A 26,666-nucleotide genomic window follows, 5' to 3' on the forward strand; every position below is an offset into this window, starting at 1 on the left:
AACAAAGGAGCCTTGCATCTTCCACTAACATGAGATGTGCACATACAGTACGTAGCATTTTGGAATTCATACCGTGGCAGTGAGTTGTTGCTTTCAGTTTGATTAGACAATCATTGTTTCGTTTTCCTTGCTTTGACAGTGAGTATGCTTGCACGCTGCTTAAGTCTTCTTAGTGCTATCTAGGTCAGTATACTTAGGATAGCTTTTATGTTCTGTAAGTCTGACAGAAACGGTGCCTGGCAGAGATCAACACCAAATTTTCTTTTATTTATTATATCTGAGGATAGAAAAATATTTTATGATGAATCAGAACTGTGTACCACACAGCACCTACCGTTTCTGCATTGCAGATATATTTAGCTCTAACACTGCTTGTGGTTAACAGGGTGTAGCGTAGACACAGACAGCTGATCGTGCAGTCAGCCCTTGTGCTCGTGTGGTTTGTCAATACTGCTCAGGATTTTGATGGACTGTAAAAGAGAAAACAGAAAGGAAAGAAAAAGAAATGCTTTGTTTGCATGAGCATTAGACCTTTAGTTATGCTATTTTTGCTATCGTTGTCTTTTTATTTTATTTTTTAATTCTGAGACTTAAAAATTAGGGAAGCACAGCAAATGCATCCAGGATTTAATATGTGCGACGTGAAATCTTCTGCATCAAGAGGATGTTGCTGTAGTCAATCCAGCATTTCTCCAATGAGCAAGAAGATTGTTTTGTTTTCCTCGGCAGGCGGACTCAGCCATTGCACAAGCAGATTTTGATAAGAGTTTGAATTGCCTACTACCGTATCGTTGTAGAATTTGGAGTTTGCTAACAGTGTTAGTGACTGGAGCTCATCTTGCATCACCAGTTGATGACAATTTTCTTTGTTCCCTCCCACCCAGTTGAACCAAGACTCTGTAGCTGATACGCAATGTCACTTACAACATTAATCAGATACTGCATTTAAGGTGAGCTGTCCCTTGCCTCCTCCCTTACCAGCGCTGCGCTGCAGTATGTATCTTACTCCTGCAAGCCTAAAATGGCAGGCAGGATTAACGTTGCTTGTGCTGTGTGCATGCTGTGTATTGAATTCATTATACTGTGCCTAGTATCTCGAATGTGAGTATGTAAATGGTCTGTGTGCCATGTCATGCAGTAGTGAAGACTGGGTTTTGCTTCGTTACAGGCTTAGATATTTGAGCATCACCTTAAGAATTCTTTTTTCCTTTGCAATGTGGTGAGCTGTTATCTTGTCATCACGTTCAAACTACATTATTAGCCCTTGGAAAGGGGGGAAAAAAAAAAAGCAAACTGTGCTTCCAGATGGTGTCACCCTTTTTCTTCTTGCGTTTACTGTAGTTTAAATAATGTATATTGTATTGTTAATTAATGTGACTATCGAATTAAAGCACTTGAAACTTACATATTTATTATGCAGGTAGGAGGCACGTCGAATCTATTTTTAACTCTTACGCAGTCCACGTTGTGCAATGGGCTTTGGTTGTCGAGTTTATATTTTCAGCTGTGATATCAATAGGCTGATTTTCAGTAAATGTGACAAGTGGCCTTTGCAGTGGTCAGCTTCAAGCTTTGAACCCTCTGAGGAAGAGGGAGAAAAAAAAAAAAACAAAACCAAAAAAACCTTCTGTTGCAGTTTCAGAAAACCTTGGATGAAGGCATTTTTTTTTCCCCACTCCTGCTTTCCTTATTGATAAACTCGATTCTCCTGATCACGGTCTGTTCAAGCTACTTCCCATCTGATTTTTGACATCTGCTTCTAAAAATTATCAAGAAGACCAAGACGAGAACTTGCCTCCATCGCTTCCCATGGAAATGGCTGGGTGCCTTGCCATGCTCACGCTGCACTGAGTGGTACACGCAGGTAGGTTGAGATTTGCATGTTTTACTGATTTCTTGGTCAGGATTGCAAGAACATGAAATGGGCTTTGGAATGTAGCTTTCGGTTTAAAAATATATCAAAGTGTTAATGAAAACAAGCTAATATTAAATTGTTGGCTTCACATATTGGCATAACAATTGTTCTTATCTGTTTTCAAAAAATCTGCTGTGAAAGTGGAGCAGTCATGTCTGTTAAAATAATCATATGTACCAAGGGCGTGGCAACGCTTATGCAACAAAAGAATTTTTGAAAACCCTGTTGATTCCATTACATTTTAAAGCTGACGATAAGCATTATTAAGCTGGCAGTTAAAATGAGAAAAAAAAAATTGAGGTAAATAAGAAAAATGAAAAATATTTAAATTCTGTCGTAGGCGGTTTTGTGTTTTGTGCGAAATCTTAAATAAAGATTAATATGCTTTAATGCTTGTATTTTCATTATTAGCTACAAAGATAAACCTGCAGGATTTCATTGCATTTTAAGGTAGAAGGACTTTAGAGATTGATATAGATGGCCCTGTCAGCTTAAACAGAGTATCAGTTCACTGAAGTGTGTTTTACTTCACACAAAAAATATTACATAAAAACTTAACACCCTTGGGTACAAACCCCTGAATTTAAGCATTAAGTATAAAAATAATTAGAAGTACTGCATCACTTGCACCAACTTTTGTAATACATTTGTTTCAGATCAATACTGGGCCAGAACCAGTTTCCTTGGCAACCAAATCCTTTTAAAAGGTGCAACACGAGAGATGCAGGAAGATGTTCTTCTCTTTAACAGCAATATCACAATGCAGATGGAAATTCTGCAGTTGCTTCCTTTCAGTTCTAAATGAGAAGCTGATCTCATTTCATGTTTCCATGCAGCTATCATTTCTTGAACGATGCCATGCTTATAAAGCTGCACACAGCAGAAAACTGTTTTATTCCTGTTTTGCATTGGTTGTTTCCAGAAATGTAGCCAAGTTTCTCTTTTTAATTTAGCCTGGTCCTGCATGTAGGTCAAGGTTTGCACTGTGTGTACGTACAGTGATAGTTTCATTATCACAAGTATAAAAGTATCACTGAAATATTTAGCAGCTGAGAAATGCAGACAATCAGTAGTATGTTTAAACTCTCTTTCACCTTTGCTGAATTCAGCCACAGTAATGCAAATAAACCGTTCTTTTAACACTGGACCCATTCTAAGGTTCAGGTGAAGAACTGCGTTTAGGCATACTGGAAAAGAACTGTCGGATCTTAAACAAGCTTGTGTAGCATAAGCTCACTTGTGGTCTGCGGTAATTTGCAGACCTTATATATTTTGAAAACTTTAAGGATTATAATTCCTTATTTCTATTTTTAGTTAGTATTTTTAGCAGTGTCAGTAAAGTTAAATCTCACGTTACCATAGGTAACTGCTTATACGGAATCAGACGTTATTCAGTGTCTCCACTGAGCTCATAACGCAGCGTATCTCCTTGTGAATCTCCTTTGTACATGACTTGAGAAATTTTCAGTACTGCAATGAGACTTTTGCAGCAGGGAAGCCATTTTCCTCTCACGTCCTTGACTTTAAAATGACTAAGGGTATTTAGTGTGGATGAGGACCCAGCGCTGAAAATGAATGCAGAGGAGGTATTTAGAAGCACAGGCAATTATCAATAATAGCCCCAACAGGGTCAGCAATATCAAACTCATTCTCATTTATTTCTAAATATATCAGTTCGATTCATTCCAAATAAACAGAGTTTAACTGTTGGGGAATGTGACTTGTCATCTGCCTTGATAGGCCAATGCTTAATAATGATAACAAACCCCTTTCGATTCATAATTACGAGATTAGTTTGATGCAGTGCAATATTCCCCTGTTCCACCTAAAGAAGCAGAACTGAAAATGTAATAAACAGCATCTCTCAAGTGACATATTAAAGTTTGCACTTTTGGTAATTTGATTTATCCCCAGTAGCTCACTTCTGCTGATTGTTTCCCTGCCTGCAGTGTTAACGTGGGGTGCGCCATCACACGCAGCTATCAAAATGGCATTTCTTTGTTTATTTCTCCTGTGGTTATTTTTAAAGGAAGTTGCTGGGCGAACGCTCTGTAGAAGCAATCTATTTATTGCCACTGATATTTATCTTTAGAAAAGATGGGGCACTTAGCGATAAATTGTTTTTATTAAGTCTTTGTCCACTCAAGGCATTTAAAGCAAGCGTGGCTCTGTTACACGAGCATGCTTTGCTACAGCTGTTTTAAACCCATTTGCAATTTTGCTCTTTTGTTCGGGGATGCAAGTCCCCTCGTAATTAATATGACTGAACTCAAGTGCTTTCATGAGTCTGGAAAAACTCATTGGCAGCCTGTGTACGGTGATTTCTTCTAGCTGAAGAAACTGCTTTATTTCTTAAGGAGGAGTCCAGCAATTAGCAAGCTGTTTCCAGTTGGACTATCAGATGTGCGTTGCTGTATGTATTTTAATGGTAGTTACATCCAGCTAATGCCGTGTCAGAATGTCATACCCAAAGGTGCCATAAGAACTCTGGTATCGGTGTCACCCGTGTCATTGCTTTTGGCTGAGGGGGCTGACCGGGCACGTAGGCGCAGGTGCAGGTTTTCACACCTCCAGCACAGCCTGCAAATGTCATTGTTGGGGGGGCTGCGGCTTCTCAGCGTTATCATGAGAGGCTAATTGTTGATGCTGAGTCCTCCCTCTATAACTGCAATGTGTTCTTTTATCCATGCAAATTCCATTTCTGCCTAACAGGAGATCTACGGACAAAGCATGAGTAAAAATGAAATCAAACTAAAAACCATTCCCTCAGACACTCTCCTGCCTCGCAACGACCTTTCTGATGAAGGTTACTTCTGCCTCTGAACCGCAGGTCTCTGTGAGAGACTTGCTGTGTTCAGATAATATTTGTCAGGCTATTAGACAGACTTTGGTAGTAATGAACAGGTACCAATTAACCCTTTGGGAGCACCTAATGTCTATTGTACTTCATCAGGTGAATTGCTTTATTTTGTTCTAAAAGGGCTTCATTGCGTATAATATTACACTTTAGTTCTCATATGATAAAAGCTGGGAATTCCTTAGCTTTGATAAGAGCTTTTATTGCTGAATTCCTCCAAATGTGATGCTTAAGCTTCTCATCCACTATGATATTTCACAGTTATTTGCAAATACAATTTTATTGGTATTTGAAGTTATAATAACAGCTTAATGCAATTTTCTTTCATTTTGGCCTTTGTTACGGGCACATATGAGCTATAGAACACTTATTCAAATCAAGATATACTAAAAACATACTCGACTAAAGTAACAAAAAATTAGCTCACCTTTTTACCTTTTAAAGCCAAAGCAATGGATCTGGTATTTCCTGTATAATGTCATTTACAAAAGTATATGGTATATTTGCAAATGGAAGATGGATTTATGTATTCTTAATTGCTGCTATATAATATGCCTGTCAGCTGAGTCATAAGGTCTCATCCCTAAGATTTTGCAGTTGCTGTACAGAACAATTTAATTTTGTTTACAATCTTTGAAACAAAGCCCTATTCTGAACAATCTTTACTCTCTTACATGATAACCTGATTAGGATGTTTGATACATAATAACATAAAATCAGGATGTCTGACAACGATGGATAATCATTTAAGCGGAGAGATAGGGGAAGTGTATTCCAGAGAACAAGAGTTGCCTATAAATCTCATTATCACAGACACTGTGATGTTATCTGTGATGAATGAGACCAAAAGAGAAGTAGCAGAATGGAAAGAGGAGAAAGAAAAGGCCTTTTGAAAGTCTTTTAAGATAAAGGATAACTTGCAATTGGTTTCAGCAGTTTATGTGGTCAAGGGAGGTGACTAATAATGGTAATTGTTTCTTCCTGTCCTGTGATTTGTTTTCTAAACTGACAAACTGAAGCTATTCTTAAAATGCATTTGTTTTCCACTGACTTTACCTTGTGAAACTCAGGACCAAACTAACTGAAGAAGCTGTGAAGCCTCCATGATTTGATGTCTTATTAGGTAAATGCATGAAGAATAATTCGGATATAGTTGAAACGGGAGAAGGGAAGTAGAGCCAAGGATTGGTTTTAATGTAATTTTTCCAGTGACCCCAATGAAAAATTATTTTAAAGTTGAAAATGTCCTTACATTTCTGTCTAGAACGTATTGGGAAACATCAGGTCCAGTTTGCACTGCTTGGATTAAACCACAGTGAAACAATGCAGGCAGAAGCAGTATCACAACAGTTTGTTTAATGGTGCCGTTTTATCACTGATGTGTTGCAAGTCTCCCAGATGTAGACTCGGAGCCCTACAGCGCTCCAAGGAACATTCTGATCAATTACACAACGTAACTGGAAATCAGTACTTGTCTGATAACTTAGTCATTAAATGTGGATTTTCCCCTTTGCAGGCGGATACAGAATAGCCACAGAGTTCACAAAATTACTGAGATGGTTTTGCCGAAAATACCTGTCAATACCACTTTTAAAAGAATCTAACAGAAGAACAACCTGATTTTAGGTGGGTATGTTTATGGGGTGATTATAGCAAGCTGAAATCTCTTTACAACTCACACAGAAATAGTACTTATATTTAACACTTTAAAAGCACTGTGTTACATTATGGTTTTTTTCTGTTAAAATTTCTACCTTTTCTATAACAATTTAAGAGTTGTTCTGCCTATGGTGCCATATTGCTCTATTCTCGTGTTGATATTGTTGGATTTTTCCAGCTCTTGCTGGATTTTTATTGCCATAGAGGTTGGACAAACAACACCAGGCAGAAGAGATCTGTAAAACACATTGTTATAACCTCCAATGAATTGTACGAACATATTGGCAGGCAAGCATACCTCCGAGCTTGCCAGCGTGCTAACTCTCTCTGGTGTTCATTGCAGATCTGCGCCGTACAATGAAAGCGGAGGAACTCTCTTAGTGCCAATGCCCATTTCTAATACTGTTGTTTTGGTTAAGCTGTATATAGATTTATCTCATGTCTACCTTTCTGCATTAATGCCATAAGGGGTAGTAAAAAATCCCTTGAATTGTGAGGTGCAAAGGGCAGTTTGTAAATCTAAGTATAGTATTGCGATAAAGAATCGGCCTATTTCAAAAGAAGAGTTTTGCATTTTGCATGGCTTTTTCAAATATCAGCAGTTTCCTTTCTTCTCACTATGAAAACGCATCAGTCATCTTAGTTAAAATAATTATGCCTAGTGTCTGTGCTTTAGATTTGGGAGATGTATCTATTGAATGAAAGAATCGGTGAGGTCTTGATTAATTCATTGATTTTGGCCGTGGTTCTTTGCATCACAGAGTATAATTTGAGTTACAGAAAGGGAGCAGTTTCATTTATTTGAGTGGCACTATTTGCACCAGTTTCTGTAGAAAATGGTTTATTGTACCACAGTCATTAATGCAGTGATACCTCTAGGTAGAAAGGAGTAATTAAGGCTAACAGTCAGGCTGTAAGATAAGGAACCAAACTTTAAAAACAAACCAAACCCTCTCTTTGATTCCTAGAACATCTCAAAATGTTTTCTGTATCTAAGTTTACTTTTAATGCACAATGTTGTGTGACATGGAAAATGGTAATGGGCTTTCAGAGAAGATAAGGCAGTATTGGTGGTTTAAGAACTAACCAGTGAAACGCTAAAATTAGATAAATTCAGGTTACCTGGACTTAAAGCAGCGATGCTACAAAAATCTAAGTTTTACCTACTGGAAGTAAATTATCGTAGAACACTTGCTCGGTATATTTTGCGTAGAATACTGGGCCATAACCTGTTTCCTTGGCAACCACATACGAATAAAAGGTACATTAGCAAAGCTGCAGATGTGTGTCAGTGAATGCTTATTAAGCAGCCCAATGCATTTACATACCATGTGCTCACAACAATGCATGCATCTTGAAAATCACCATATAAAAAGATTACTGGGCATGGCCCAATGAGGATTCTTAATACTCAAAGGTTTTGACCTAAAGCCCTCCTGTTTTCGATGGAAATATCTCTGATTTTTTTTTTTTTTTTTTGTCACTGCGCCTTAAACAGGACTTGCAATAACGGGACAAAAGTCACACAGTAGGCTTGGTCTGCAAACTGAAACCTTTCTCCAAGATTCTAAATGCTTATAGCACTGCATTAAGGCGAAAAAAATAGGGATGGAAATGAAGGTTTACGGTGTCTTTCAGAAATGCTCAGGCTTTCTAAATCTCGATCTTGTATCAGCATTCATAAGCATGATTATGTACAGGTTATTTTTGTCCTTTCTTCTTGAAGTATTAATTAGTGTACAAAATGCAATATGTATAAACCCTTTGGGTTAACCGTGTCATCTCAAGATGATATATCTTTAAGAAATAAGTCTGAAGTTATTAAAAAGACAGGAAAAATAGGAATCTGCAAATCCTGATCTTCAATTCAGTTGGTGTAATCTGAGAAGTTGTTTCTGTGACTGGTAGCCTAATTAAAAACCCCCTTGGATTCAATTAAAAGATTCCCATTGACTTTTTTTGGAGTGCGCAGTAAGAGAAAAGGCTTCATACATAACAATGAGATTTAGCAATTAAAGATTATTGTGACAATGTTAAACGTTTCCGTAACTTTCAACAGCCAAGTGTGCCAGAACCTTGTATGAATTCCAGATAGTTTGAGCACTATCACATGAATCTTTTCATGATCCTGAGCCATGATCAATGTCGTTATATACCATTGCATGCTACAATACTGTTAAGGCTTTTAGGCAAATGAGTTTGGGAATTACTGGGGAGATGTGAGTCAATTGTTTTTTTCTTTTTATTATTTGTTGCTCACCATTTGAGCCAAGCTCGCTGCCAGGCCAGGATTTGTGCAAGGGCAATTCACGTTGATGGCAGAGCACGCAGCACGAACCAGAGCTGGAGCCATCAAGATTTTCTTCTTACTGCCAGCTCCTACCTGCTTGCTACAGTCCTTCTCCATTGCATGAGCAGAGGCCCTGCTATAGCTTTTCAGTTGGAACTTTGCACCAGGATGGAAAAGGAGGAGTAGGGCTTGCGCTGGGTCACTAAATCAGCACAAAGTGGAGCATAAGAATATTTGAGAGCATTCAGCCAAACATCAAATAAGTTGTTATAATGAATGGCTGCACTAAAGTGATGAATCAGAGGAACAGCTATCACTTGTGTATTGGTTTTAGTACGCTGGAGTTCACCAATATCACAGCAAAAGCATACAAACAATTTGCAATGTTTTAAGGAATAGTGGAGATTAGCAGCGGCTGGTTAATAGCTTGAAGGCCAGTTCCGGCTTTCAGAATGGCTCCGTCCAGCCATGGAGCAGACCAACTAAAACAGGTGTTTCCGTGGAAAAGGGATTTTGCTGTGTTTTCAGTCTAGCATGATTTGCTACATCAGCTGTAATAAAGGGCAAGAATGGCTGCATTGGTCTGGCCCGCAGCACACCCGAGCGATTAAACGGTGGCTCCTGAGCACGCAGCTTGGCTGTTGCTCTTGTGGATGTTGGCTCAAAGGACGCTTCCTCTGAAAACTGGAAAATGAGAGGCTGGGTTTGACTACTTTTATGTTGCCTTTCTGATAACTTAATGGGCAACACAATATCACATAGCAATTGTCCAAGATGAACAAAAATTAAATGTTTAATTTGCTACTTTTCTTTAAAGCTATTCAAATATATAAATTACTGCATCTGACAAGTTATCAGCACAAAAACATCTGTTGTCACTATGTCTGTAGACACAGCTTCATGGTTGGAATGAAGGCCTTCATGGAGGACTGTAATATCTCCCAGACGTGGAGGCTAGAAAGTGCCTTGTCAGCAGCACATACAAAAATGAAAGACTTAAATGGAAAATAATACTGAGATTGTTCAGAGACAGCAAGATGTAAAGTCAGCTGATTCTTAGTCGCAGGGCAACATAAGCTTTTATATTTTGTTCAAAAGAAGAATTTGGATTTATGTCAGTTATTGCTATTGCTTCATTTTTTGGTTTTAGGCTGGTGGAGAGCCAGAGGTATAGATATACCTTTAAAAGTTGCTTGTACATGTTCTGTTTAGTGTAATTGGGACTCAGATCAGGCCATGATAAGAAAGCAATGTACTTTGGAGAAAGCCCTTTTTTGGTGCACATGCACAGCTCACACTGAGAGCCAAATGAGTTCTGCCAGGCTCCTCTCCTCTCAACCAGACTTGGAGCACCAGGCAGCTGCTGCAGGTCTCCATAACTGTGCTCCTTCTCCCTTCCCTCCACTTGATGCTCAAGAAGAGGAGAAGGGTTACACGAAGGAACACTTTCCCTTGCTCATGCAGCAGAAAGGGGAGGGAAGCCACTTTTGGCTGCCGGGTCCTTCTTGTGACCCACTTCTGAGTGAAGCATTGGTCTGCCTGAGGGGCAAACAGGAGCTGTGTTTTCCTTCTCAGCAGCATCACCGGCTGTGTTGACCTCAGCAGTGAGAGCAATGAAGAAGACAGTCCATCCACATGTTCCTCATGGATAGGCTGGCCTCCTCTAGGCGCTGAGAAGGAAACCAATCAGGTCCTGGCCACTCATGAGGAATTTGCAGGAGCTGCTAATGTTACAGATGTTGTTTCCTGCTGTTGTGTAAGAACTGAAACTGCTTGCCTAGAGAGGAACATTGGAAATTTTTTTTTTCCTAGGCAGTCTGAAATGCTCTAAGGAAAGAATATCACGTGCCATAAGTTGCAGAAGCAATATTACCAGACTTCAGCAAAGCATCCAAACACCACCACTTCAGTAACCTTGGAACAGTTTTATACAATTCAAAGAAATAATACTTTGCTGACAATTTTATCTCTATCTTGCATTTTTACCATATAAAAAGTAATCCACTGCTAAAATACTTGGACTTCTGTTTGAAAAGGATCAGCTGAGAGAGTTTGGCTTATTTAACCTAAGGAAGAGAAGGCTGGGAGGAGACCTTATAGTGGCCTTCCAGTACTGAAAGGGGCTACAGGAAATCTGGGGAGGGGCTCTTGACCAGGGAGTACAGGTATAGAAGGAGGGACAGAAGGAGTGGTAACAGTTTTGCGATGAAAGAGGGGAGATTTAGATTGGCTATTAGGAAGAAATATTTTCCTGTACGGGTGGAAACCCTGGCCCAGGTTGCCCAGAGCAGTTGTTGCTGCCCCATCCCTGCAGGTGTTCAAGGCCTGGCTGGATGGGGCTTTGAGCTGCCTGATTTAGTGGGAAGTGTCTCTGCACATCACAGGGGGGTTGGAACTGGATGTAGTCTGTTCACATAGGTCTGACTGCAGCACCAGTTCCCCCATTTTCTTTGCATACAATTGTTTTTACATGAAATATTATAATGAGAATGTAAAACCTTGGCTGCAGCCAAGATGGCCTCATAAAGAACTCTTTACTCTGAAGAATATTTGTAATACACAAGGAGCTGATGGGACAGTGAATTCCAAATAGCTCAATTTATATACATATATACGGAAATCAGTGCTTTCAATTATACTATGAGTCACAGGAAAGGGGACTCCTTAGTGGATGAGCTGAAGTTGCCTGAAGAAAACACTCTGCCAATTTAAAAAAAAAAAAAAAAAAAGACAAAGGAAAAACCCACAAGTCCATTTTCTCCAAATCTGTTACAGTGTCTACAGATGTTAAGACTGCCTGAGCATCAGATGGTCAAGTACAAATAAATTAATGTCTCTGAATTAAGGGTATTTGCTACACAAATAATGATTATGCATCTTATTTTCAAAACAATTTTAAATAATCAATTTTAATTAAGGTTTAGGGGGAATTCACAACCTAATCTTCCTCAAATTTGTTTCGTGTGATGTAAAATGATGCTTGCATTTATTGTTGTTCAGTAAATGCATTTCTTTCTTTTAGAGGATTACAACAGGTTTTGTTTAATCCTTATTATTGTATTGTCACCGACAACACATTTGTCACAAATACCTCTCATGGCCCTTGTGGAAGAAATCTTCATTAATAGAGATTATATGTATATACACGTCTAAAATATTAATAGAGAAACAATAGTCAATAAGACATAGGCAAAGTCCAAGATTAAAAGTAACCTACATGTGATATTAAACTTCAGTTCTCAGTTATGTAGGTCGGGAAAAAAAAAGAAAGTTGTGAAAGCTTTGGGACACACTTTGCTTTGCAATCAGTACCGCTGTGTTCCTCAACTCTTTGTTCCACCTGATGGGAACAGCTCAGTTTGTCATGAGATGAAAGAAACCACTTTGTGGTAGCAGAGAATTCTGTGCTAAAAAAATGCTCACTGCTTCAGCAAGTGAAGCTATTTATAAGCATTCCAGTGATCCAGAAGCAGTAACTGAGCACTCCCCAGAGACATTCAGTATTTCTAAGATGGTATTTTAATGTGGATTGTGTAAAATAGTGAAAGAAGAAGGATGTACGGATAAGCCCCTGAAATTATGACAATTTCCTGACAAGAACAGATTTCTTTCCATATCTCTTAAGCAACCAGGAAAGTATATGATAGTTCCAAGACTGAAAGCTGGAAAAAAAGAACTCTCCTCCTTCTATAACAGATTGTATGTCCTATATTGATATTAAATACTTTAGTAGCTGATAATTGGCATTTATCATGAAGGGGCTCCAGCAAAGTTCTAACTTCCAGGCCCGTCAAGGCCAACAAGGATGAAATAGTTCATGTTTCTGGATTTTTTTTTTTTTTAAAAAAAATATTTTTCATCTAAAATGAATCATTCCTGCTGTTCAGTGCTTCTAACGCATTGAACAGGCCTAAGATTTGAAAACACAGTAATGGCCCAGCAAATCCCTGTACCAAACAGCTTGTAAGAATAAACACAGGTTAGCCTGGGGCAAAATTAGTGTTTTCAAGCAAGCATTAAGAGAAAAGCAAATAATTCATTTTTCTAACAATATTTTCCACCTGTCTCAAAGCCCAGTTTTTCTCTAAGCTTCACCAAGTACCACGAAAACAGACTAAAGTGAGAGGCAGAGGCAGAGAGAATACACAGGCAGGGTGTACCAAACACATTGGAGCATCAGGCTAAACAAACTAAAGCCACTTCATCCTTTGCCTAGGTGAGCATTTCTTAGTACTTATGGTGCATGAGTGGGATTGCTGCTCTCGTTTCTTGAGGCAGTAAATGATGTGAAGGAACCCAAATTAGAGAATAAGCCTATTGCTCAAAATAAACATCCTCGTGATGCTCTATGAGTTTCTATATACGCTTAAAGAAGATAATTAGTTTGATCAGATATGGAAAATCAGGCAAATGTGGCTGTGCTTCAGTAATCAAATGTAATTTATTTCAAATATTATTTTTAGAGGGAATGATTCCACCTCTCTTTTGGAGTGGGAAGTTGCAGAGGTTCCGCACGGAGCTGTACGTCTCTTGCTTCTTGTGGAAAAGGCTTTGGTGGACCAGGGCAACCAAACCACTGTTTAGGTTTAAGAGGAATTCAAAGCCATGTGGACAAAACTGTGCTGATGCCCAGGGAGTAAGAGGTTGGATGTAGGGAGGCAGCATCTCCTCATTCATCACCTCGAATCCTGTGTTCAGTTCTGGGCCCCTCGCTACAAGAAGGATGTTGAGGCTCTGGAGCGTGTCCAGAGAAGGGCAACGAAGGTGGTGAAGGGGCTGGAGAACGGCTGAGAGAGCTGGAGTTGTTTAGCCTTGAGAAGAGGTGGCTGAGGTGAGATCTTATTGCTCTCTACAACTATTGAAAGGAGGTTACAGAGAGGAAGGAGCTGGGCTCTTCTCCCAAGGGACAAGGGACAGCACAAGGGGGAATGGCCTCAAGCTGTGCCAGAGGAGGGTCAGAATGGACGTTGGGAAAGAAGTTTTCACCAAAAGGGTTATCAGGCAGAGGCTGAGCAGGGAGATGGTGGAGTCACCATCCCTGGTGATATTTAAAAGACGGGTAGATGAGATGCTCAGGGACATGGTTTAGTGGCAGATAGGAATGGTTGGACTCCATGATCCAAGAGGTCTTTTCCAACCTAATGATTCTAGGAGCTGTGCATCGCCACAAATGCCTGCTCTCCCTATGTTTGGGAAAGGCTTTGGTGGACCAAGGTAACGAAACCCCTTCTTTAGGTTTAAGAGGAATACAAAGCGACGTGGACAACAGTGCACTGATGCCCAGGGAGCGAGGGCTTGGGCACAGGGACGCAGCATCTCCTCAAGGTGAAATCTTTAGCCCTCATGTACAAACACCTTGGCCGCGCCACTCGGTGCCGGGGACGGCGGAGCCAACCAGGCACAAGGCAGATGCTTCGTGCGGGAAAGGCAGAACGGGACAGCCAAGCCTCGGTTTGGGTTTTGGAGGGGCCGCGGCCTGCCCGGGGCTCCCGCCCGGGAAATGGCGTGTCCGCGGCCCCGCGCCGCCCGCGCTGCCGGGCGAGGCCGCCGCGGGCCGCAAGATGGCGGCGGGGCCCGCCTGCCCCGCGCCAGCCCGGGCCGGGACCGCGGCCCCGGGGGCGCCCGGCGAGTAGAGAGAGTGCTGGGACCCGCACCGGTGAGTGCGTGGAGGGGGGGAGAGAGAGGGGGAGTGTCTGAGTGTGTGTGAGACTGTGTGTGCATCTGTCCGGGGGGGTGAGTGTGCGTGTGTATCAGAGTGCGTGTGAGTGTGGGATGAGGAGTGCATGTGAGTGTGTGCGTATGAGTGTCTGGGGAGGGGGTGAGTGTGTGTGTGAGTGGGGGGGGTATGAGTGCATGTGAGTTTGTGTGAGACTGAGTGTGAGGTGTGTGCATGTATGTGGGTCTGGGGATGGTGAATGTGTGTGTGCGTGTGTGTGTGTCCATGTGTCAGGGGTGTGAGTGTGTGCGTGCATGTGTCAGGTTGTGAGTGTGTTTGTGTGCGTGTGTCAGAGTGTGTGTGAGTGTGGGGTGAGGAGTGCATGTGAGTGTGTGCGTATGAGTGTGTCTGGGGAGGGGGTGAGTGTGTGTGTGAGTAGGGGGGTATGAGTGCATGTGAGTGAGTGTGTGTGAGACTGAGTGCGAGGTGTGTGCATGTATGTGGGTCTGGGGAGGGTGAGTGACTGTCTGCATGTGTCTCGGGGGTGAGTGTGAGTGTGAATGTGTGTGTGCCTGTGTCGGGGTGTGAGTGTGTGTGTGCGTGTGCGGTGGGAGTGCATGTGAGTGTGTGTATGTGTCTGTGTGTCAGTGTGTGTGAGTGTGGGGTGAGGAGTGCGTGTGTGTGTCTGGGGAGGGAGTGTGTGTATGAGAGTGTGGGGTGTGTGCATGTGTCTGGGGGTGGGGGTGAGTGTGACTGTGGAGTGTGTGAGAGCGTGTAAGTGTATGTGTCTGGGGGGGGTGTCTGCATGTGAGTGTATGGGGTGAGAGTGTGTCGGAGTGTGTGCATGTGTCTCTGTGTGTGAGTGCATGTGAGTGTGTGCGTGTGCATGTGTCTGGGGGAGAGGGAGAGTGTATGAATGCGTGTGCATGTGTCTGGGGTGGTGAGGTATGAGTGTGTGCACATGCATGTGTGTGTGCATGTGAGTGTCTCTGATGTCTGCGTGTGACTGAGTGTCTCTGTGTGTAGTGTGTCTCTGTGCATGTCTCTGTGCACGTGCGTACGTGTGCAGCGTGTGCACATATGTGTGCATCTGTGTGTGTGCGCGTGCATGTGGGTGTGGGTGACATTAATTGTTGTTGTAAGCAGCCGGGTTGTGCGGTGCCTGGCTGCAGAGGCAGGGCCTCACGGCTGCTCCCATCGCTGCATAAAAGGCACCAGCCTGCCCTGATTGATACAGGAAGGAGTTCCTTTTACAAAAAGTGGAATATTTTGATTTAAGCTAGAGTTCAGTTCATCCAAGTAACTGTATTTTTGAAAGTTAGACAGAATGTCCCTCTGAGAGCATGTTTTTTTATAGCATGTTGTTTTCGAACAGTGTTTTTCCAGACACTGTTCTTTCTTTGGAGATGATTACGTCTTGTGTTAAGTACGATATGTGGCGTGTTTTTCTATAATCACCTCTGTTTGCAGTCTTTCCCTGTCTCATACAAGGTCAGGCAGAGCTGGAGCCAGCTCCAAATTAGGAAGAGACCTGACTGTTGTGAAGTTCATAATGACATTAAAATGAGTCCTTGGAAAGTAATAGAATATGCATAAGATTTCTGGAAAAATTTATATGCACGCACATAAGTGGGAAATATGTTCTGGAACCAGTGTTTGTATCATTGCACGTGGATGGAGATCAGTGCCTCGTGTTGCCCAGGCCTGATTAAAGGGTGCTCGCTTTCTAAAACTCCAAAATGAGTCTTAGAGAGTTTATTTGCATTTTTGGTATCACGAGCACTGATAAGGTTGTGAAGGCTGTTCTCCATCTGATGAGAAATAAAATAGGATGCGACGAATGAGACTTCCTCTCTTTTGAGATGCCACCTGAAGTCCTGTGCCCAGTTCTGGAATTCCCAACATAAGAAGGACATGGAACTGTTGGAACCGGTCCAGAGGAGGCCATGAAGGTGATCTGAGGGGCTGGAGCACCTCTGCTGCGAGGACACGCTGAGAGAGTTGGGGTTGTTTAGCCTGGAGAAACGAAGGCTCTGGGGAGACCTTAGAGTAGCTTCCAGCACTGAAAGAGGCTCCAGGAAAGCTGGGGAGGGGCTTTTTACATGGGCATGGAGTGACAGGATGAGGAGGAATGGCTTTAAGTTGGAAGGGGGAAGATTCAGATGAGACATTAGGAAGAAATTCTTCACGATTAGCATGGTGAGGCACTGGCCCAGGTTGCCCAGAGAAGTTGTGGCTGCTCCATCCCTGGAGGTGTTCAGGGCTAGGCTGGGTGGGGAAACAGGCTGCAAAAAATGACTGAAAGTCTATAATGTGCACGAGGCTGTAACAAGTGGAAAAGGTGAGTGTTGTGTTTTAATAGGGAAGGATGCATGCAGTGAGAATCTAAAAGAGAAAAAATACAAATGTGGAAATAGTGTGTAGCTATGTAGACTGGAGAACTAAGCTATAGGGCACTGCAAGCTATTAAACATAATTAGACATCATTAAAACGTCCCTGCATGCCTGAGGCTGTGGAGACTGAAGGGAGTATAGTCAAGGCAGCCCTGCGTAGCCATGCTGCCCAGACAGGACTGGTGAAAGGATGTGGTAAAAAATGAGCTGCCATCATAAAAGTGATAGTTGAACAGCAGGTTTCCAGGCAGGCACGGATCAGGACAAAAGAGCTGGAGGGCATGTGGTGTGTGTACTTGGTTTTGTTTGGGTTTTTGTTACATTTGTTCGTGATGCTCTAGAACAAAATAGTGCCCTTTAGGAGAGTTTGGTACAGCTGAACGTTCCTTCAGGCCAGATACAAACCAGAGACAGACTTCAGAATATGTTAATAGAGTGGAATGAAACTGAACATACGAAAATTATGGAGTTAACATGCTTGCATAGTGGTATGTTGGTAAGTATCAGAAAACATCAGCATCATTAAAATCCCAGTAGAAATGTGTGGAATAGGAAAAGAGAGGAAGAACTGTTATGTTAGAGTATCCTCCTGGTTTTGTAGTAGTGACTGGCCCTAAGGGTTTTTTTGTGTTGATACCACTAGCTTGTCTTTCAAATTTAGGTGACCAAAATGGAATAAAAGACTCTTTTCTCACATGTAATGCCTAGCACTGAGTTTAAAAAGTTTAGCAAAAGTTAAAAACAGTATTCCTATATTGGAATCATTCTCTCTGGTAGTAAGAAAATGTTGTATTTGTTATGTTTGGTATCATTGGCCAGTAAAACTTCCTGTAACCTCTTTGCTTAATTCAAAGTAATATTAATGTAAAAATTAGCAGTAGCTTCTTCCCTTTGCTGTGTCCATGTAGAGCTGGCTGCTCTGATATTTGTAATCAGCAGTGTCAGCTTGAGGCAGAAGTAGTCAAATTTGTGTTTGGATGCATCAGTCTCTGATCTTTCCATTAATCTTTAATAGAACTTCTTTTCACTTATGTTTCTTAGTATTGAGTTGATGGCATTCTGAAGAGGGCTCAAATGGGCTTTGCTGTGTTTTAATGGAAAATATTTGATAGTAATCTTAATAATACATCTGAAAAGTTTGATCTCTTCGAGTTCCTTTGGAAACCGAAGAGCAGGTTCTCCTTTTGCAGTATGAACTGCAAATAGAATGAAAAATAGTCCTAAAATATTCCACCTATGTGTGTGCTAGGTAGAGCATTCCAATTTTATAGCATTTTAGACACATTTTTCACCAATGCAAGAAGCAAGGCGGGTAAAGTGAAAGGCCGTAGAGAATCATTACACAAGAATAAATGGACTATTTGGGTAATGCATAGGTGGAGAGAGAAGCAAAAAGAGTTGTTCTGAAAATCAATTTGCTCTGGCATTTTTCTCTATATAGTCTATAGCAGATGGCTTTGCACACAGCAAAAATCTGATTGTCCAACCAGCAAATTATAGTTTCTACTATTTTTACACAAGGGATCAGTTTGGTGTTCTACTGAGCATACCAGGACATCCAGGAGTACAAAACTGGCAATCTGTGTACATGGGAGCAGAAATGTGAAACAGTCGCTTTTCTCCTGAGGACGATGAATTTTGAAATAACCACTGAATATTGAGACTTCTACCAAAACCGCTGGGGTTTGTAGGCCTTGCTTATAAATGCCTCATAGTGCAGAAGTGGCGGTCTGATATATTTAGCAAACAGCATGTCAGATGATGCGTCTTTGAACTAAACCCAGCTGTCTCCAATAAAGAGCGAGCAGAAAGGCAGGCGGGTTCCTATGGGGCACTTCGCTGGGAGGTAGAGCTGACATCGCTTATTTCCTATACTCAGGAAATAACTCTGTCAATAGCTCCTGTTGTGAAATGGTTTTGATGTCTGACAGTTGGTTTCTAGTACCACATCACATGAGCAAATCAGATGTAATCTCAGACATTGTCAATGAGAAAAAAGAATCAATTATGGGATAGCGGCTGCTTGCATGAAGAAAAGTGTTCTTGCCAGTGATATTTCTGTAGAAGAATCGATCTGCTAGAAGATCAGATACCAAACTGCAGCAGATACCCTTCCTAACTACTATGAATTTCAGGTTATCATTCCAAGTTAATAGATATCTCTTTTTTTAAGCCAAATCAGTGTAATAAACACATGATGAACTATGATTTTAAGATTTAAAGGCACAAAACAATGTACCTGGATTGACAGCTGCTGTGAGTGACCAGGTAAGCAAAGTACTATACATCTCCATTTCTATCACAGTTATACTAATGAGGTAATTTCTTGGCATCTGTGGCAGATCTAAGCATCATAGGTCATTTTTGCAAGTTGCAGTTTTGATTTTGCTGAATTCTGTCCATTGAAAATTGGTGGCCATTGAGCAATATTGGAAGTTTTGGCCATTTGCATAAACAATACCCTCCTGACAGAAACAGAGGCCGTGCTGCAAGATGCACATTTTACTTCCAAGCTTCATCCATCCTGTACTGAATTATGATCTTTTTCATAGTACATTGTGTCTGTCTTCACAGTCAGGGTGTCATTGGGTTTAGTATAATTTGATTTGCAGCGAAGTAGTCAGTGGATTTGTGATAGTGTGTCCGAGGAGTAACGAGATGATACATATAAAATAAATATAGAACTGTGAACTTGATCTGTAACTGAAATGGATGAAAAATGCCTTCGGAATATATTTATAAATATTTTTTTTTGCCTTGTAGATGACAGTCATGTCCCATTCAAAGGATTTCAAGGACGATTTCCACAGTGACACTGTGCTTTCTATTTTAAATGAGCAGCGCATTCGGGGTATTTTATGTGATGTCACCATAATTGTGGAGGATACTAAATTTAAAGCCCATAGCAATGTGCTGGCAGCCTCAAGCCTTTACTTTAAAAACATTTTTTGGAGTCGTACTATCTGTATTTCGGGTCACGTGCTGGAGTTGGATGATCTCAAAGCTGAAGTGTTTACAGAAATACTGAATTACATCTACAGTTCCACAGTAGTTGTTAAAAGGCAGGAGACTGTAACAGACCTTGCAGCTGCAGGGAAAAAATTGGGAATATCATTCCTAGAAGATCTTACAGATGTTAATTTTTCAAGTTCCCCCTGCCCCTACGCATACTGTGTTAGTGAGAAAGGGGCTGTCAAAGAGGAGAAACATGAAAAGAGACATGAAGACTCTTCTGTGACGAATGGACCACGAATTACAAATGCATTCTCGATTTTTGAAACAGAAAACAGTTTGTTTTCTCCACTTGATTTACGGGCAAGCTTTAAAAAGGTATCTGAGACAGTACAGGCTCCCAGCGTCAGCCTTGACAGAAGTGACGTTTGCAAAGAAGCTGAGCCAGCCAGTACGCTGGCCGAACACTCCTATGCAGTTTCTTCAGGGGGAGACACTTTTCAAGGAACATCTTTCCTTGAAAAGGACAACAGCCCTTCCTACAGGGTGGGTGAAGACCACTATGAAAATCTCCAAGCCACGCCACTCATTCAGCCAGGAAAACAAGCATGTAGTACTCCCAAGACAGCTGCTAAGCCCCAAAGTACGGGTTCAGCTATAGCAAAAGCACCGGCCTCTACAGTAACCACTACAGAAGCCGAGCATGAAACAGTTACTGATCAGACAACTATTTCCTTTCCAAAACCTCAAAATAAAGCAGGAGATTTCCATTCACCCAGAGAGGAGGTAAACAATTCTGCTAATGTCGCTAATGTCTCTGGATCCATCGCTAATGTCTCTGGATCCGTGGCAACTGTTGTTCCACCCGTTTACAACTGTGACTGTTGTACAAAATCATTCAGTGACAGGGCGTTACTCACTGCTCATCTTCAGCTCCATTCGGAGCACCAGGAAACCTTCATATGCAAATACTGCAGCAAGCAGTTTGCGAATCGAAATATATTGGAAAGTCATGAGCAAGTCTGCATGCGATCAAGTAGCCTGTCGGCTAACAATGGGAACGAACAAAACTTTCCAGATGACTATACTGCAACAGAGGGAAGGAATGGAAGTTCATATGCAAACACAGAGCCTCTGTTACCTGAAAACAGCATCACTGATTATTCTAATGCAAACTGCACTTTACCTGAAACAGATCATTTGGTGAAAGTCGTTGATGGGCAGATATTATACACTTGCATTGTTTGCAAGCGTAGTTATGTGACATTGTCCAGCCTTCGGAGACATGCAAATGTGCATTCATGGAGGAGAACCTATCCTTGTCACTACTGCAATAAAGTATTCGCGTTAGCTGAGTATCGCACCAGGCATGAGATCTGGCACACTGGAGAAAGGCGGTATCAGTGCATTTTCTGTCTGGAGACTTTCATGACTTATTATATCCTAAAAAACCATCAGAAGTCTTTCCATGCAATTGACCATCGTCTCTCAGTAAACAAGAAGACAGCCAACGGAGGCTTAAAGCCGAGTATGTACCCATACAAACTTTATCGACTTCTGCCTATGAAGTGCAGGCGACTGCCTTATAAGTCCTACCGAAATTCTTCATATGAAGGTGTTCCAACAAGCAGCCAGGTTAACGAAGCCACTCCTACTAACTGTTTCATTCCAAGTTCTCTTAGCTCTGAGCTACCACCGCTGAATTTTCAAAGTAATGTAATAACAAGCAACAGAACTCTTGCCTTGGATACATCTGCATGTAAGGATACAGCATCTTCCACAAATACTCAGAATTCTTCCTCTTGGGGAGTAGGTATCTTAAATTCTGACCTGCAAAGGGACTTTTTCACAGCTGAAAAAAGAGCGTCCACTGCTGCAAATGACTCTGGTTCTCAGGAGTGTGATTCCTCAGTTGCATCTTTAACTAATGCGAATGAAAATTCAACCTCTGTCATCAGTTACAGCAGTTCTGCACCCTCTGTTATAGTGCACAGTAGCAGAGTTTCATCAGTAATAATGCACAGTAAAGCAGTCACTTCTGTAGAAAACAATAAGACAGAATCTTCAAATAATCTACCCAGTCAGTCTGTAAGTGATGATTGTAAATATGGGTCACATAATGATGAGAAATGCATTACAAAATCAAAGACTATTAAGGAGAAAAAGAAAACACTGGTGTATCACAGAGCAGAAACAACTGAGGATACGCAGCACGTCACAGGATCTGGAGGTTCATCTGGCAAAACAACAAATACAGTCCAAGAATCAAGTAAAACCGAAACGTACATCGCAAAGCCTGCCTTACCCGGAACATCTACTGACAGCAATGTCGCACCTCTATGTCAAATAACAGTAAAAATTGGTAACGAGGCCATTGTAAAAAGACATATATTAGGATCTAAGCTGTTTTGTAAAAGGGGCCGAAAATCTAAACACGAGTCCAAACAGGACAATCTCATTGAGGAATCAGAAATGGAGGTAAAAGAAAGAAGCCCATCCAGGCTCTATACCTCAGAGTGCCTGGAGCTGACAGAAATGTGTGATGATGTAAGTGACCAGGACTCCAGTGACAAACCCTGGAGGCCCTATTATAATTACAAACCCAAAAAGAAATCCAAACAGCTAAGAAAAATGAAAAAGACCAAATGGAGGAAAAAGCATGGAAGCAAGAATGCCGTTATGGAAAGCCCCAACACATGCAGTCGAGAGTATACACTCAGGAACACCTCTGAGGAAAAGCCAATCGGTCAGGAAGAGAATGCAGAAATGCCTAATCTTCATTGTGAGCTCTGTGAAAGAGATGAGTCTTCCACTGCAGACGCTCAAGAGCATGTACACTGGCATGTAGGTACTTCAAAGCCTTACATTTGTGAATTATGCCAAAAACAGTTTCAAAGTCCGTCCACTTTAAAAATGCATATGAGGTGTCACACTGGGGAAAAGCCCTACACTTGCAAAACCTGTGGTAAATGTTTCTCAGTTCCTGGGAATCTACAGAAACACGAACGTATCCACCTGGGCGTCAAGGACTTTGTCTGCCAATACTGTAACAAGGCATTCACTTTAAATGAAACGCTCAAAATACACGAAAGAATTCATACTGGAGAAAAACGCTACCACTGTCAGTTCTGCTTTCAGAGCTTCTTGTATCTTTCTACGAAAAGGAATCATGAGCAAAGGCACATACGTGAACATAATGGGAAAGGGTACGCTTGCTTCCAGTGCCCCAAAATCTGCAAGACGGCAGCTGCTCTGGGAATGCACCAGAAGAAACATCTGTTCAAAAGTCCAGGTCCACAAGATAGAAAAGAACAGTTTTGCAATGAAAGCACTAAACTTTTAGAAAGTCCGCATTTCCTTGGCTCAGAAGGAAGTGAAGTAAAAAACATACAAAATGTAACTCCAGAAGTCATACTCTGAGTGATGGTTGTCCAACAGAGAAGAAAAATCTGAACCTGTATATTGGAGAAAACACAGCTGCATTGAACTGGGAAAAGCCTCCCTTAGGTATCATCTACTAGGATCTAATTTCTTCATCTATGTGTGTCAATATATGCAAAGGAAGGAAAAATAACACAGAAAAGAAAAACCAGTGTTTGCAATAATACAAACTTAATGTGAAAGGCCCAAAATGCTTTTGCCACAATAGACTTCTAACACAGAAAGAGAGAAAACAAGAAAAATATGACCAATCAAACCCCTTCTGCTTGGCATTACGGGAAACGAGTCACGGAACTGTTTTGCAGTGCTGGTTTTGAGTCAGAATCATTGTAGGCAAAATAAATAGGTAGGTTCACAGTGTACTCTGTAGAAGGAATTTTTGCTGCAGAAACCATATATTGCATTTTTTAACAAGTAATGTCTTTATAAACAATAATTGTTATTTAGTGTATTCTAAAGTGAAGTTGGGAAGTGTTTCATGAACTTGGGTATGCTGAAGTACAGTTGAGTTCTAGTGTGCTTTTCTGTAACTCAACATTTACAGAACATATTCAGGAGTTTAAACCTCTTCTCCTTTCCGTATTCAGTTTTGTAGTTACCATAATAACCGTTAAGTCTGAGTGCTTGTGTGGAAAGTATTCCAGATCTATGATATCTCTGAGACATTTAATAAAGATTCAGTGGAATTCTCAATAGCCAGTCTTCCAAACTGCCTAAATCCCAATGTCTGTGGCCTGGGAGAGCTATTCAGCTGCATTTGTCTGAAGAAAAATGTTCTCTTGAATCAGCCTAGCTTAAAGGGATCCTGTATATAAATGTACATCTCCTGGTAAGGCTGCAACTCCTGTCTTTTAGAAACACCATTGTTCTCAGCAGAAGAAGAGGAGATCTAGACAAGAGTCTCCCTCCTCATCCTGGAATAATGCCTGGACCACAAATGATGGAGCAAGTCCCTATAAATACTTTTATTTCAGGAGGAGTAGGTAAATACTCAGATTCTTGCTTCCATGTGTATTTCTGAGGCAGTCCCTCTGTATAAACAGGGATAGGGCCAGTTTGCAGGACTCCCTGCTGTCCCCTTGCCCTCAATAAGACAGGTAACCTTCATGTGCCCCTCCTTAGTGATCTCTAAGTGTGCCAGCACATTGCCCCAAGCAGGCGTCATTGCAGCGGCCCTGCACCCAGCATAGCAGGCCCATAGCAGAGAGGAGCCCGGAAGGGGTTGCTGGAGGAAGAAGACTTGGCCTTTCTGCCTCCCTAGTCCTGCCATGCTGAAGGGTTATGGTGAGCCTTACGGCTTCACAGTTTGCTCAGAATCAGGAGAACAGGCTTCTGAAAGACGTCACCAAAATCTTACAGTTAATATTATTTTGTGCAAATGTGATGCGTTTCAACAGTTGAAGAGATTTTTACAAAGCCCAAGAGGGTGTATGTGTACAAGTTGCAGTTTATATGGTAGGGCTCTGTTGTACTGTGTCTGCATTTCCAATTAGTTGTGTACAGTCATCTCTATGAAGTGTTAAAAAATTAAGTTGGGACAAAGGTTAGCAAACCTCAACTTCATTCTGTGTGCAAATACAGTACCCAGTTTGTTTACTTACTTCGTCTTCTTGAATATTTTAAAAGAAACTATAGCTTGGGGACAATGAAACTACAGTTGCAGTGGTAATACAGTATTGATTGAAGTAACGATACAGTCCACTTATTTATTCTATCATTGGTGAATGCTATGAAGCCCTTGAGAAACGTTGGTTTCGTGGCAGCTTTGGTTCCATTTAAGTAAGGATGATGGAAGCATAAACACAGTAAAGTACGGTGATGTTTCAAAGAAAGTACACGGAGATAACTTCTAAGTGGACTTGTATGATGATAATTATAGACCAAAGCAAATAAGGTAGAATATTTATAAATATAAAGATAATTTTACAAATATTTTATATAACTGTATAGTTCATAAGAAAAATATTGGTAGCTCGTGTTAGGTTTGGGGAGGGTTTGTATATTTTGATAAAAACACAATGACTTTGTAACTCTGTATATTCTCTACAGTTTATAGCAAAGCAGTTTTAAGATGGCAATGTCATGTTTATAGTTCAGTTGTGGCACTTTTACTACAAGTAACACATTGCAGTAATGAGTCAAGTATTAATGACCAAATTAGAATTAAAGTAAGTGTAAGAGAAGGTAAATACTGTATGTTGTCAAAGACTGTAATTTGCTGCATAATCACATCTGTCTTTTTGTTTAGAAAAAATATTAAATGCAGATGTTAAGGATTGATAAAGAGTCTAATTTTATTTTTAGAAAGAGTGATTATAACTCTGTTTTTGCTTAATTAAAATAACATCTTCCTATTTTTCTGTAAGTCTCAGTTTTTTAAGTTATGCTAATACTGACATAATCTGCAAGCTCCAGAGATATGTATCTTCTAATAGCTATTTCGTTAAAAGATTAAGCAACGCCGTCACCAAATATTCCTTTCATTAAGGTCAGACCAGTGAATCGAGAACGTGCCAGAGCTCAAGGGGAGCGATGGTATCTCCTGGCTTCACACCACTGAGGGTGAATGCGGTGCTGGGGCAAACAGAATCTACCTGCTCGGTCTCTTAAAGGACCTTCACGGCAGGTGAACTGTGTTTAATACTTTGCAGCATCTTCAATGTTTTCACGTGGACTCAAAACTTTAAAATATCTTTTCAGTTCTGATAGTAATAGTAGGTTGTGTGTTTTACACATTGTACTTGGAGCCTTTTGGGACTCCTGTCAAGAAATGCAGTTCAGAATGCGAGTGTCTAATAGCATAAGGGAATCGGAAGATACATACAGGAGAGAAGATGGCTCAAAGCGCTGCCCCTTCAGCTGGGTGTCACTGCTCCGTAACTTGCACTGAAAACTAAATTTGAGCTAAGTGGTGCCGGTCAGTTTGGGATGGTCCTTGCGGGAGATGTATAACTAAACAAATTTAGAAATTTGCTACATAAACCACGCTTTTCTCTACTTCATATGCTAATTAAAAAGACAAGCGGATCGTCCCGGAGTTCGTGCATCTAAACAAAATGTTACTCAATCCTCATTTATGATACACTCCAAATTAAAACAAATGCACTGAACGATACCGCTGTCTTCTGTAGAACGACAGAACAGGACATGACTAAACAAGCCCGTGAGTGTCGTCATCACTTTCATTCGCTCTGGGCATTCTTAGCGGAGCAGTTACCGCTGACAATTCAGCCCTTGGGCTGACCAAGAAACGTTCTCTCGGGAGAGGCGCTCTGTGCTGCGCGCGGGAGCTCGAGCAGAGCGGCCGTTCCCGGCTCAGTGCACGGCACTGCTGTGCAAACGGCGGCAGAAAGGTCTGCCGGCGGCAGCCGCACCGGAACAGGAACAGGAACGCGGTAAGCGGAAGGGGCCGCGGGGAGAGGGGCGGGACCTCGAAGAGGGAGTGGCCTAGGGATGGGGCTCTGGATAGGGCGGGGCCTCGAGGAAGAAGGGCGTGGTTTCG

General features: G+C 41.4%; 1 protein-coding gene across 3 annotated transcripts; it reads left to right on the forward strand.

The window, feature by feature from the left end:
• Window positions 1–441: 441 nt before the first annotated feature.
• Window positions 442–25,498, forward strand: ZBTB38 (zinc finger and BTB domain containing 38). 3 transcript variants are annotated; one of them, XM_054074516.1, is made up of 4 exons: window positions 442–950; window positions 1,637–1,864; window positions 6,289–6,398; window positions 19,535–25,498. In XM_054074516.1, exon 4 carries the CDS (start codon window positions 19,535–19,537, stop codon window positions 23,141–23,143), a length of 3,609 nt encoding a protein of 1,202 aa, XP_053930491.1. In that variant the 5' UTR covers window positions 442–950; window positions 1,637–1,864; window positions 6,289–6,398; the 3' UTR covers window positions 23,144–25,498. The 3 variants fall into 3 exon arrangements, with proteins under 3 accessions (XP_053930491.1, XP_053930490.1, XP_053930493.1); XM_054074515.1 differs by lacking the exons at window positions 442–950; window positions 1,637–1,864; window positions 6,289–6,398 and adding an exon at window positions 14,221–14,377; XM_054074518.1 differs by lacking the exons at window positions 442–950; window positions 1,637–1,864; window positions 6,289–6,398 and adding an exon at window positions 15,338–19,039.
• The last annotated feature ends 1,168 nt before the right edge of the window (window positions 25,499–26,666 follow it).

The sequence above is a fragment of the Cuculus canorus genome, chromosome 9, assembly GCF_017976375.1.
Source record: "Cuculus canorus isolate bCucCan1 chromosome 9, bCucCan1.pri, whole genome shotgun sequence".
Lineage (NCBI taxonomy): Eukaryota > Metazoa > Chordata > Aves > Cuculiformes > Cuculidae > Cuculus > Cuculus canorus.